Below are 14,588 nucleotides of genomic sequence, written 5' to 3' on the forward strand. Positions count from 1 at the left end.
TTTCAAATTCTCAGAATCAGTGACTCTTACAAGTGGTACAAATGATATCTGATGGAATTTAGGGTATCTCACATGGTTTTTTTCTGCCTTCCAGCCACTATCTCCCTGGGCAGTCTAGTGGCGTTACTAAAGAGTCAGGGGCAAAAGAGTTTGGACCTCTCTGCCCTCTTTAGAGGTAGGTTAACCATAAGCTGAAGAAGACTACGTTGGGTATCAGACTGCACTGGAGAGGCATTACACTAAAACAGATAACCAATTATGTTTCAGAGGCTACACAGATAGTTCTGAGGTTGCTTTTATTGATAGAGTGGTAAAAAAAAAAAAAAAAAAAGGAATTCTTTAGTATCTTTTGAACATTAAGAAATGAAATGTATAGTGCATACAACAATAATCTCAGACCTACTTAAAAGATTAGGAAACAGCAATCATCTTCTGCTTGTTCTGAAATTGTAAGAAATCAGCTTCCTAAAATTTCATAAATACTACTTGGGGTATAAAATATATTAGCTTTTAGGCAATTATAAGGAAAGCAACTAAATTAATAGAGTTCAGGGTGAGAGTTGCCTGCGGGTGGGTTCTTAAGTAAAGTGCTGTCATGAGATGAGATGAAGTTGTGTAACTTGGTCTCAAATTACCGTATCCGAGTCAATACATCTTGGCCGTGCCATGCTAAAACAAAGTAGTGACTGGAAGCTAAGCCATAGGGCCCTAATCAAGCCAGATCATCTGGCCATTAGTGGAGTAGCAAGGCAGGCAAACAGTCTCCATGGACCTAATTGAAAGAGCAGCCTTCTCACATGGGGCAGTGAGATAGTCGCAAGGATTTGGACAAAGTTTCCTGGACTAATATCATCAACATCTGGGAATCCTGAGTCCGAAAACACCAGAGCTCTCGGATTAGAATGGAATTAAGATGTCTGTAAAAGAAAATGTACTGAATATGTGGGTTGTTGTTTTGTTTTTTACTAATTTTAAACATATAAGTAATATATTAAATGCAAAAAAATACATATAATACAAAAATATTTAACATTAAAAGTAAGTTTAAAGTACCTGTTGGCCAAGATCTCCAAATCTAATATCTTCTTTGGAGGTAACCACCATCGTCAGTATCTTTCTCCTTAAATCATAGGCATCAATTTATCATTAGAAAATATATTTTATGTTGCTCTTTTTAAAATATTTAAAATGAATGTACATATCGTTCTGCAACTTGCTTTAGTCGTGTAAGAATATCTTGCTAACCTTTCCACATCAATAAATACATTCATTGGGTGCTTATGTCACAGTCACTCTTCCAAGCATTGTATTTCTATTAATGCATTTGGTCCTCACAGCAACGCAGTTATTAGTGCTGTGTTATCATTGTGCCCATTTTGCAGTTGAGGATCCTGAGGGACGGAGAGGTTAGGGAAATTGCCCAATTTAATGGTGGAGCCACTATCTGGATTTTGTTTGAGGAAGACTTACTCCAGATCACTCTCATGGTAACTGTTTTAAACCACCTCTTCGATATACATAAACCAACGTCTGCACGTGGGACGTATCAACCGCAAACCCACGGGCCCACCTTCTGTGAACTTGCAGTGACTGTGAGTGATATGCAGCTACTGTTCAAGTTTTAAAATGCCACCAAGTGTCTCATAATGCTCAGCATTGTAGTTGATAATAGCATAAGTGAGATGATAGAGGTAGGACTGGTTTTGAGGAGAATAATGCCCGTAAGAATGCAGAGCAGCCCCCGTCGTCCTGCTGCTCCATTCCCCTCCTTCCCTTGCCATCTCTATCTGATCTGTGGGCCCCAGTCCGTTTGCGTCAAAAATAACGTCAATCTAGTGAAAATACTGAGTGACTCACAGCATTACTGTAGGGAACTGGCTGCTGTGTAATAGGATATATAACATCCTAATTTCACAGAACATTTTTCATAACAGCTGCTAAAATCATAATCGAATCCATTAATTTTTTTTAAAGGATGCAGTTCGAGGCACTATTGAAGCTAGTCTTCAAATGCAGGTACACTAGGGTGGAGTCCCACCCACGCAACACCACTCTGTCCTCAACCACTTCATGTGTTTGTCTGTCTGTATTTATCAGTCTACTGGAGTCTGCTCATCTTTTGTGTTTCTAGCTGCATTTGAGTCAGAGGTAGGCTTTTTTCAGAGACTGGAGGGTCTGAAAAAAAGGAGAGAAGGAAAGGAGAGATGAAAAGGAAATTTCCCTCTGATTCTTACAGACAGCAGAACACGATAGCCTGAGGAGAAGCGGTAGAAGAACCCAGCGTCTTGGGTTTATAAAGGTGGTGTTAGGTTATTGACTAAGGTCTCTGCAGAGAGTGATGACAGTGAGAGAACATGGCCACCGAAGCCCTTACATTCGGTAGCATATAACTTAGCAATGTGGAGCCAGTTGGATTTCTTCTGCCACATTGTCATCCTCAAAACTGACAGCTAATTTTTTGATGTAAGAATTTTACTCCTTGGATAAATATAAAACCAAATAAAATCCCTCAGGTTTTTTTCTTTCTTCGATACTGTATACTTCTGGAAATGTGCAAAGTTAGTACCTGACCTGTGTTTTTGTTTGGAACATAAAGTAAAACTAAAACAAAGACTTGACGAAGGCAAAAGATTACTTGTGAAGCTTACTTTCAGACTTGAGAGTGACCTTCCAGAAGGATAGTAAGTGCTTTTTTTAAAAAAGTTTTTTTTTTTTTTTTTTTTTTTATTTGAAAGAGAGAGAGAGCAGGGGGAGGAGCAGAGGGAGAGGGACAAGCAGACTCTGTGCTGAGCGCAGAGCCTGGCACAGGGCTGGATCCCAGGACCCTGAGATCATGACCTGAGGCGAAATCAAGAGTCTGAAGATGAACCAGCTGAGCCACCCAGGCGCCCCCAGATGATAGACTTCTGAGGACTGAGCTCTCTCCAGTCTCATCCACAGATTAACTGTGTGATGCAGCTAGTAAACAAGTTAGTAATCCTCTTTGAGCCTTGTTTTTCCTATCTGGAAAAGAAGGCTGGGATAGAATCCCGAAGGTTCTTTTGAGTTGTAATATTCTGATTCTTATACAACGTGATAGAGAAAGATAGCCTCTGGTTCCCCAACCACCTAAGTCCTATGCACATTTTCCTTCTCTGCCATATGCGTCCTCTAACACTCCTAAGGGGGATGGAGCTTGTGGTGTCTTCAGTAGTGGCTTCCTGTGGACGGCTTTCCTTCCAATTTCCTGCTGTTGCAAAGTAAAGTTCTCCGCTCCATTCCATTTTTCTGGTGATTTACTTAAAAAACATTTGTTCTCAGGGTGGAATATATAAATTGCTGATTTGTAATTCATGAATCACTTCTATAAAAGGACCCCGAGAACTTTGCTTTCGGGTCCTCAAAAATTGTTAATTGGTTGCAGTGTGTTGCTGGCCACTTGGATAATGGACTTAAGGCACTGCTTTTCCAGCTAACTTCATCTTTAATAGATGTAATTCTGTATTTGTGCTCCAGCAGTTTGCACTTACTCAGTGCTAGCTGATATTAAAGCAGATATTCTAGATTGCTTTGGGGGTTGTTTGATATGAGTACCAGGCAAATTACTGAGTAGTTAACGGAGCCAGAAGTCCCAGAATAAATTCTCCACACTCTAAACCCTGCTAATAAGTAGCTCTCGTGTTCCCTTACTTTATTTATTCAGTACCTAGTGATGGAGTAGTTACTGCAATCCTGGATGTTGGGTGCTATGTTAGGTCCTCCTGGGCCAGGCTTCTATTGCAAAAGGAGCCATGTTTACAAAAGTAGAACAAGCTTCCTCCTTGGTCTTCTCATCACCAAGTAACCAAAGCTGTTATAAACCAACCAAATAAGAAATCTCAGAAATAATTTTTTCTGCAGTTTTCAACATGTCTTCCTTTTTATGCTTTCTTAACACGTATGTGGAAGTTTAATAAGAATATTTCATATGTAGCCAATTGGAGAAATGAATTTCCTAGATTAGTCACATTATATGTGATTTTACAACCAAAAATACTGAACTGTAATGGCAGGAAAATTCTCTTTCTAGTAACTTGTTCAACCCTAGCTAAATTTGGAGGGCACAGACTAGTAGCCCGCGTGTCAAAAAACAAGAAAAATCATGGCAGCTCATCAGCCAGCTGTGCCGACCAGGGCAAGTTCCTCAAGTTCTCTGAACTTCAGGAGAGGGTAAAACATAACTTGGCAGCTCTGTAGCGTGGGGTTATGAGGAACACATGAGGTGGGGTGTGTGTGTGTGTGTGTGTGTGTGTGTGTGTGTGTGTGTGACCGTGCTTTGTGTTACAGAAGATACAATCCAAATACAAGATAGATAAACTGTGAAACGGGCTTGTATGACAGTCTATCTAATTATATTATTGCTTTCATCTGTGTGGTGTTCCCACATTTTATATGTAAACAAGAGCTTGTAAGGTTGATTATCTCCCAATTATCACAACTAATGAACTCTTAATCGGCAGCTGCAAGTTTAGATTTTATTGAAAGGAAGAAATTAAAGTGATCAAGGAAATTATTTTTCCCCATTGACATGTAAACAATAAAGAGAGCACTAATTAGAAAATATTTAGCTGTCCTTTATAAATACCTGAATAGTCTGACTTTTCTGACTATTCATTTTTCTTGCAAATACAGGAAATGAAGAGTCAGAACCTTCTCTAAATATTGTCATTCAGTGGATGTATCTCCTAGGGAAAATATGTCTAATATAATTTGTTAGAACCATATGCCAAATGCAGAGTTCCATGGGTAAGAGAGACACAGCCTGGGATGCTTCCTTGTTTTGGTCTTACAATATATTTAGAGCACACCTTCATAATAATACTGTGAAAAGGAATTTCCTCCAGTAATGCTACTGTAAGAAATTGTTTTACTCCATTAATACCAGTACATATTAATTTTCTGCAACTCAGTTATATGCTTTATTTTTAACACTTTAAATCCGGAAGCAATTAATTATTGATTCTGTGAACATTATGACTCCATTTAATGACTGCCACTCTGAAAAGATAAAATAGGATTGATGGTCAAACTACATTCTTTCTAAGGAGCCAGAAGCATTCCAGATAAATTCAACCAGAGAACAAATTTTCCTCAGCCAACGCCTACATAGATCGATGGGTAACCTTTCCTTCTCCCCTTTGGAATGGTGACTTGGGAGTTCTGACTTGGACTCAGTGCAGCAAGATTAAAGGTAGTGAGCGGCAGACCACAGAGGACCACGCTGGCTCTTTGGATGTTAGATTTTTTTTTGTTGCCTTGGTCACCTTTGGTGTTGGTTTCTTCCACTAGGCTTTGTACATTTCTCCTAAATCTCACTTGATTTCTTGGTTACCTGTGGGGTATCAGACAGACCAGCATGGTTGTCACCTATTTTTTGCCTGGAATTATTGATAACCTTGAGATTTTTGTTATCAGTGTCTGTGGTCTCTTTGACGATCCTCTCCAAAGGTTTCTCTCGCCGATTTTGCTTCATTCTTTTCTTAGACTTGAATGAGGCCGTCCCAGAGACAGAGCGCCTGGATTCAAAAGCACTGAAAACCCGAGCCCAGCTCTCTGTGAAGAACAGACGCCAGAGGCCCTCTAGGACAAGACTCTATGATAGTGTCAGTTCAACAGATGGAGAAGACAGTCTGGAGCGAAAGGTGAGCCCCATTGACTGATTTCTGACTTGCAGTGTAGAGCTGTCTCCTTGTTCCTACAGCTTATTGAAGATGATTTTTCTGCAGCCAGATTCTATGCCCTAGATGGAAACAGCTGGAATAGTTCACTGCTTTGTCTCCTAAATTCTTACTCAACTCGATATATTGTAATTCAGCTTATTTCTGTACTCATTCAATGAACTAACCCAAGAGTATTATCCATATTGTCGTATTTCATAATGGTGCTTTTATATTCAGCTGTTGGTTTTACCTAGTGGGAAATAAGGAATGTACAAGTAATTGTTTCTGTATGTCTTAGGTGTCTGTCTTAGCTACAGTGGTAATAAGGTGAATTGTTGTAAACTATGCAGTCTCATCTGTAAACCCCCCAAAAAACTGGTTTTCAAGGGATTTACTAAAAAAAAGTTTGGTCTGATTTCAAAGTAAGTATTCCACGGAGCTGATGCTCAGCGGCATAACCTCCTTTATAATCTCTTATACCAACAGCCTTCAAACAGTTTCTATAACCACACACACATTACTAAATCACTTCTGCCCAAGGGTTTGAGAACTTCTCCAGAATCAGATTCTGGTGCTCCATCCCTCACTCCAGTGGCTGGCAGTGTGCCCTTCTCGTCTGACCACATAGCTGAATTTCAAGAGGGACCACTGTGCCTGGAAAAAGAGCCTTCCTCTCTTATTTGGGGAGACACTTCACTCTCCTCTCCTTCAAAATCTGATCATGATATGGAAGAATCTCCATGCCACCATCAAGTCGCCACCAAGAAAATATCACAAGAAAAAGGTACTGTTGATTTTTATTGTTGTTTTGCTTTTGTTTTGTTTAATTTCACTAACTCCTTGATTTGTGCAATATTAAGAACAGCTTTTTCTGTCATAGTCATAAGTCCTTTGTCTTCTCACACCTAATAATTAGTATTGCTTCCTTTTTATGTTGTGGGATAAGAGCACATGCCTCTCCCATTTATCTGTCTGTCTATCTATCTTTCCCTACCAGGTTAGTATTTTTACTTCTTCAGCTGTCCACAAGTTTATTACTATTGAAGGAAATTCTTCAGGAGGCCCTACTAGAGATTTTGTAGAATAGCAGCCCAGAGTTTCAATAAACACTTTAACATACTCACATTGGGAAAAGAAAAAAAAGTGTATATAATATATATGTAAAAATATGTATGAATATAATATCTGTAAAAATGCATTGCATACACACATATACATAGATACGTGTGTGTGTATGAAGATGAAAGCAGTGTACGTTTTTTTTAATAATTTTTTATTGTTATGTTAATCACCATACATTACATCATTAGTTTTTGATGTAGTGCTCCATGATTCATTGTTTGTGCATAACACCCAGTGCTCCACGCAGAATGTGCCCTCTTTAATACCCATCACCAGGCTAACCCATCCCCCCAACCCCCTCCCCTCTAGAACCCTCAGTTTGTTTTTCAGAGTCCATCGTCTCTAATGGTCCGTCTCCCCCTCCGACTTACTCCCCTTCATTCTTCCCCTCCTGCTATCTAGCAGTGTAAGTTTTAAACCATTAATTGGTTTTTATTTAGAAGAAATTTTCACAGTAATGATATATTGCAAAAATGGGAAATCTATGATAAAGATAATACAGAGATTAATCAATTAAATTTTAAAATAAGCTCCTAGAATTAACACCAAAATTTAGTAGTCATGTCAATAGACTTTTGTCATTTTAATTTATAGAAGTGATAAATTCTCATTAAACAAGTTGAATGATACAGAGATGTATAAAGATTAGGTTCATTCTTTTCCTACTATGTCTGATGTGTCCCTTCATAGTAATCAAGTAAATTTGTTTATATTATCTTTCACATCTGAAATACACATGAGTATATATTAGGTGTATGTGCATGCATGTGCACATGCGTGTATGTGTGTGTGTGTGTAGATGTAAAAAGAAGAACACTTTTTGGTATGTTTGTGTTTTGTTTTGTATACATTTTTTACAAAAATGAATTGTACAAGTAACATGACTTTGCAGTTTTGTTTTCTACATAATATTTTATGGACATCCCTCTAAGGCAATATACACAAATTTAAATGATAAGAGAATCTTATCTAGTGAGCATATCATATAACTGAGGCAATTATTCTAATATTGGTGGACATTGAGGCTATATTCTAGTAGATTTCTTTTTGTATATTGCTTGTTTGCTTACCCCTGTGAAAGAAGTTGTAACAAGCATTTGTATATTCTTATATACTGACACTTTCATTTCTTTAGATCACATTTTCAAAAGTTGAATTGGTAGTCAGTATATTGTACTCAAGGGAAAAATGTATAGCTTCAAATTACTTTATTATTAAAAATAAAGACTGAAAATAAAGAAAATAAATGTTCATTATAAAAGGCAGGAGGAAAAAGCAGAAAATAGAAAGGAGCAGGTAAGAGATATAAGCTGAATTTAATTTTTATTGAAATGAAAAACCTATTCTTAATTCCTCTCTCCCCACAAAAAAATGTAGTAAAAGTGTGCAAATTATTCTGGCTGAAACTGAATAGCCCCTTGGGAGGACACATTAAGAAAAAAATAGAGACACAGACCAAAAAAAGAAGCATGGGAAATAAGAAAGGAGATACAGAGATTAAAAGAATTATTTTTTTAATTAATTAATTTTTTTATTTTTTAAAGATTTTATTTATTTGACAGAGAGAGAGATAGCGAGAGATAGAGAGAGACAAGCAGGGGGAGTGGGAGAGGGAGAAGCAGGCTTCCCGCGGAGCAGGGAGCCCTATGCGGGGCTCGATCCCAGGACCCCGGAATCATGACCTGAGCTGAAGGCAGAGGCTTAACGACTGAGCCACCCAGGCGCCCCAGAATTATTTTTGTTTAAAGATAGTATGTGAACTCAGTAGATTTAAAATTCTAAAGGAAGTGGAGTTCCCTACAAAATTAGTCTGTTCAAATTGTCTAAGAGGAAAACTTGGAGAAACCAATAATCACAGAAATATGAAATGTGTTTTTATAAACGCTTCCATTTAGAAAATCACCAGAGCCAGGTGGTTTCATAAGTGAATTCCACCTAAGCTATAAAAAAAAAAAAAAAAAAAAAAAAAGGCTCTATTTTATGCTAGTTATTCCGGGTCCGGTGTTTCTCATTTATTTAAGTAGCTAGAGTCCTAAAAACTGGTAAAGACTGTGTGGAAAAAGGAAATCTTATGCATGTAGATTCATTTTAAATATGATGCTAATGAGTTGAATCCAGGAGTGCAAGTTAATTATATTCCATAATCAGGTAGCATTGATTCTGAAAATGTAAGAATAGTTCAACATTAGAAATTCTAACAATATAAATCATCATATCAACAAAGGAAAGGTGAAGTGTTATAATATTAATGGAAGTCGAGAGGCATTTGGTGTAATTCTTCAGACATTTTCAGTAAAAACTTGTTAAAGTAAAATGGAATTAAAAAAATTTTTCTGAATATGATTGGTTACTTACCAGCAGTCAACCACTAAATAGTGAATTTTAAGCCATTTGCACAAAAATTAGGAATAAGTTGACATGAATGCCAACTACCATCACGATTTTCAAGTCTGTTTTTGAGAATTTTCTAATTGCAGGAAGATAACATCAAAAATAAGTATAAATTTGAAACAGAAAAGACAAAAGTATCTTTATATAAAGATTATATGACTATTCATCTAGAAGATTGAGTGGCCAGATATACAATAAATATATAAAATCAATATCTTCTTGTGTGTAAGGGTGAAGTGTCTGCAACTTACTTTGAAATGCATTTGAAAATTAATGGATTAATGGATGACTAGAGGGATGGCTGTATGATAAAGCAAATGTAGTAAAATGGAAATTGTAGGAATATAGGCAGTGGATATACATTTGTTCACTGTAAAAATTCTTTATCTTTTGAGAAAACTGAATGGCAGAAAGAAATGTCATTTTTGTCTATACTGATCTAAAGATTTGATACAACAGACATTTTGTGGAGCTTGATAAGCTGATCCTAAGTTTATAAGAATGGAAAAAAGGCCAGGAATACCTGAGACTAAAATATATATATGTCTTATTTTATGACAGCTGTATGGGTCGATCAGTGGAGAAAGAATAGAGTTTTTTACAAGTTATTCTGGGACAACTGGTTATCCCTATTTTAAAAAATTATATTAGACCCCCCCCATACCTTGCAAAACAGTCCATTCAAGGTGAATTTAAGACTTAACTGGAAAATACAAACTATTAAACTTTTAAAAAAGACTCTATAGAGTATTTTTGTGACTTCAGGGTAGAGAAGGATTTCTTAAGACACAAAGAAAAAAACCATAAAGAAAAGATTAATAACATCAGATGATATTAAAATTAGGAACTTCTATTTCTCAAACACACAAAGAATCCCACAAAAGTGGAGAAGATATTTACTGCCTGTGTAACTAATGTAGAGTTAGCATTCAGATTATGTAAATAACTTGTATAAATCACTTGGAAAAGACAGATAATACAGGAGATAATATATAATGTCCTGAACAGGCACTTCATAGAAAATGAAAACCAAAAGGCCAAAATATTTATGAAAGGTGTTCAACTACATTAGTAATCGAGAAAGTATGAGATAAACCAGATGAGATACCATTTTATACCTACCAGATTGCCATAAATATTAAAGTCTGATGTTACCAAATGCTGGAAACTATGTGAAACAACCAGAGATTGAAGAGTTTTCATTGTGTAGAAAGTAGAAGTGTAAATTGGGGCAAGCTCTTTGGAAACAATTTGGCATTGATCTAGTAAGGTTTAAAGTGTGCATGCACTATGACCCAACCAGGTCCTACACTTGCCTACTGAGAATCATGTACAAGAGTATTCATAGCAGCCCTACTGTGTGATTTAAAAAAAAAAAAAAATCTGGGAAAACCTAAAAACTGATAACTACTGGAATAATCACTAGTAGAATAGTTAAATGAATTGTGTAGTGTATTCATATGATGAATCTGTGCAGTAGTATATTCATATGATGAACACTGAAACATAACAACAGGGGGTGAATCTCTGGAACAAGACATTGAGAGAATAAACTAAATTGCAGAAGAATCCCTATGATTCTATTTAGATAGTGCTAAAAAAATTAGTGAATTACTTATACAAACAAAATGTTAAGGTTTAGGTGGGAATGACAAAAATCAGTTGCTTGGTGGGGAGTGTCCAGGAACTGAAATGGGGAAAGACGTACTGGGGACTTTGTAAGCATAAATTGTGGTGAGGGTTGGGGGGAATAAATGAAATGGGTGTTTGCTTTATTGGTTTTTCTTTATACTCTACAACTATCTAATAAATACCCTTGGCTTCAGTAGTCAGTAAGCATGATAAAGGACCCCATATAGAAAGTTAATTGATAGGCTTTAATATACAGGTAGCTTCAAGGAATTTTTAAAAAGTCAAAAATTAGCAAAAGAAATAAACTGTTGCTTCACTGAAAATTCTCATTACTTACAGGAAAAGATGATCAGCCTCACAAATGATCATTTAAACTAGATACCATTGGATTTCCAAAACTTTTAAAGAATTCCAGCAACTAGGGGCGCCTGGGTGGCACAGTCGGTTAGACATCTGCCTTCGGCTCAATTCATGATCCCAGGGTACTGGGATCGAGCCCTGTGTCGGGGTCCCTTCTCGGTGGGGAGCCTGCTTCTCCCTCTCCCTCTGCCTGCTGCTCCCCCTCCCCCTACTTGTGCTCTCTCTATGTCAAATAAATAAATACATAAATAATCTTAAAAAATTCTAACAACTACGATACACTCATACATTGCATGTGTGAAAATACAGGACTGTATTTTTGAAAAGTGCATACCCATCTATCTTTACCAGATCAAAAATTATAATCTTTCTAAAAATACACTGTGAACATAGAAATACATTTGATTTGGGGGGCTCAATCTGTTTTTAAATCTTGGTAAGCACCATAGCTTTATTTTTGATCTTTTCCGTTTGGTTTCCTTTCCTGAGCCTATTGATTGCTGGAATTATCTTCCACAGCTCTTCTAGAAATTTTGAGGTAAAAATTAAGTGCTTAGAAAGTAAAAAAAAAAAAAAAAATACTAGTAGAAGCAAAAGAAAATACATCAAGCTGGCTAATTCATCAAAGGTAGTTCTCAAGTTGGTGGAGGACTTGCATGGTCGATTTTTACCTACTTTCAAAAGAATTAAAGACTTAAAAACCTCTCATTTATTAACCCAAACTTGGATTAGAATAGCACTTTTATAGAAATACACTTGTGGAAGCCCTCTATAATCTCTTTAGAAAAATACATATAGACCTTAATTGGTCCATAAGAAGACAAAACCACAGACACATGTGTTTTGGAGTTATAGGTTAATACTCTGTGGTCTACTGTTTGAGTTTATCAGGCATGACTAGCTATCTGAGAGAAATTACATTATAGTCAGGGAGTGTGGATTACTCACACATGAAATACGACCCCCGAATTTTTTTAAGTGGCTAAATATTGTTTAGATCAGTTCTCTCTTTTACTTCTAATTTTTTAAATGATTCTTTAAAGTCAGCAGATGTTTCCTCCCCGACAGGAGAAGTAGTAGGTGGATTTGGATTGTGCTCCACAGTCCACTAGCAGTAATGTAGGAGTCAAATGTAAGAATTCCATCCTTTCCCACTGCCTCCCTTGTTTGCTGCTCTTTTTTTGGTGGGGGGGAGTAAGCTCAGTGGAAGTACGCAGGAAACGAGATAGGAGATGGATAGCTTCTTCTCCAGAAACCAAGTACTTGGACTTTCCCCTCTTCAGTCTTCCTAGGCTGATTGTGCTTCTGGGTAACAGGGAAGAAGCAGTTAATTGAGCTTTGATAAAGTATGAACTTTATCAATAGTCAGTCAGTAGTACAATAACCACCGTTACATACTATGATCAGATAAAAGCGGTGCCTCACATTCTTTTCTTCCCCCAATAAAAAGTTTCCAGCCTTGAAAAGTTTTCATTTCCTTCCCTGTTATTGACATTAATCCATTCATTTATGTATTTATTAAACAAATAGTTATTGAGCAGCTACTCTGTGTCAGACTTTGTGCTAAAGGCTAAATGTACAAGGATTGACAGGATTCCATCTTTTCCCTCAAGGAGTTTGCTGACTAGAGTCAGTCTATCTGCCTCTTCTCTCTCTCTTTCTCTCTTTTTCTCTCTCCCTCTCTCTCTTATTGCTAGTTTGTTTTGTAACATCTTGTCTGTGACACCCCACCATCAATGACTGGGAAGGCCCTATTATCTCTTGCCTTCCAGTCTCAGGCCCCATAACACCTAGAAAGACATCAAAGAGACCTTCAGTTAACTGATTCTCAGGCAGCAACCCATTACCAGTTGGTACTTCAAAAGTCAAGGGTCTAGCCCTCAGTTTTCTAAGTTTAGAAACTCAATAATACAATTCCAGAATAATCAAGTCCAGAGTGGCTGATTTTTGCTGTTCTGACTTAGAAAATACTAATTTCTAGGCCAAAATACTTATTTTCTGATTTACTTTGGGAGGTACAGCTGACATAATACCCAGTATCCTTCATATGTTCTGTTCTCTCTCCCCTGGGTTGCTAGGTTCATAAATCAGAAAGTTGCCCAGCGAGCATAAAATGGGAGTAGAGTTACCCGGATGTGCGTATGAAATATGCTCATCAGACTGGGTTGACCGACGAGTTCAGCCCATTTCACGGCAGCACCCCTGCTACTTGGGCACTTTTGTGTCCCTCCAGGACTCTCCATCCCTAATTCCCAGGAAATGGACCCCAGTATCGTTAAAATGTTATGACATTGCAGGGGATGATACACTATGGATTAACGGAGTTGAATCTACCTTCATTATCCTCAAAATCCAATTTGAGGAATAACATTCTGTAAAATTCTTGAGTCCCTGGCTATATGAGATTAATTTATTCAGACCTGGATTCAGCAGAGGTCAGGTATGGTTAACCTTATTTGCCTCCTTGTGTTGGTGTGTTTGTTCACATGTGAGGTTCTTAGAACTCATTGGTTCATCAGTAGAGGAACTAGAATGAGGTTCAACAAGACCTCATTTTTACATTCTTGCCTAACACTCCACTCCAGGAAAATTGTGTTCTTCTCCAAACCCAGGTTAAATCTCACCTCCTTTAGTGGACTATTAGTACACTCGCCCCATTCACAGGCAGAGTGAATTATTCTCTTCTCTCTGATCCCACAGAAATGTTCACATTGTTATTTCTGCTTATATCACTTTGTATATGATAAGTGACCTAGTTGTCAAGGATGAACCCGTTTTCTCATTCTTTTTTTAAATTTTTTTTATTATGTTAATCACCATATATTACATCATTAGTTTTTGATGTGTTCCATGATTCATTGTTTGTGCATAACACCCAGTGCTCCACAAAGAATGTGCCCTCCTTAATACCCATCACCAGGCTAACCCATCACCCCACCCCCCTCCCCTCTAGAACCCTCAGTTTGTTTTTCAAAGTCCATCGTCTCTCATGCTTCGTCTCCCCCTCTGACTTACTTCCCTTCATTCTTCCCCTCCTGCTATCTTCTTCTTTTTCTTTTCTCTTAACATATGTTGCATTATTTGTTTCAGAAGTACAGATCTGTGATTCAACAGTCTTGCACAATTCACAGCCCTCACCATAGCACATACCCTCCCTAATGTCTATCACCCAGCCACCCCATCCCTCCCACCCCCCACCACTCCAGCAACCCTCAGTTTGTTTCCTGAGATTAAGAATTCCTCATATCAGTGAGGTCATATGATACATGTCTTTCTCTGATTGACCTATTTCACTCAGCATAACACTCTCCACTTCTATCCACATCATTGCTAATGGCAAGATCTCATTCCTTTTGATGGCTGCATAATATTCCATTGTGTGTGTGTATATATATATATATATAT

The 14,588-nt window shown here is 37.4% G+C and overlaps 1 protein-coding gene across 11 annotated transcripts in view; it reads left to right on the forward strand.

The window, feature by feature from the left end:
• Positions 1–14,588, forward strand: part of PPP1R9A (protein phosphatase 1 regulatory subunit 9A) — a 321,553-nt gene that overhangs the window by 268,154 nt on the left and 38,811 nt on the right. For 5 of the 11 annotated variants that reach the window (XM_073898836.1, XM_073898835.1, XM_073898838.1 and 2 more), the window contains 2 exons: positions 5,503–5,660; positions 6,165–6,462. In XM_073898836.1, coding sequence (XP_073754937.1) covers positions 5,503–5,660; positions 6,165–6,462 — 456 coding nt within the window. The remainder of the gene's footprint in view (positions 1–5,502; positions 5,661–6,164; positions 6,463–14,588) is intronic. The other 6 variants (XM_073898840.1, XM_073898842.1, XM_025872915.2 and 3 more) reach the window with 2 other exon arrangements.

Source organism: Callorhinus ursinus, unplaced genomic scaffold, assembly GCF_003265705.2.
Source record: "Callorhinus ursinus isolate GAN/ISIS: 27379988/994484 unplaced genomic scaffold, GSC_fseal_2.0 scaffold12, whole genome shotgun sequence".
Lineage (NCBI taxonomy): Eukaryota > Metazoa > Chordata > Mammalia > Carnivora > Otariidae > Callorhinus > Callorhinus ursinus.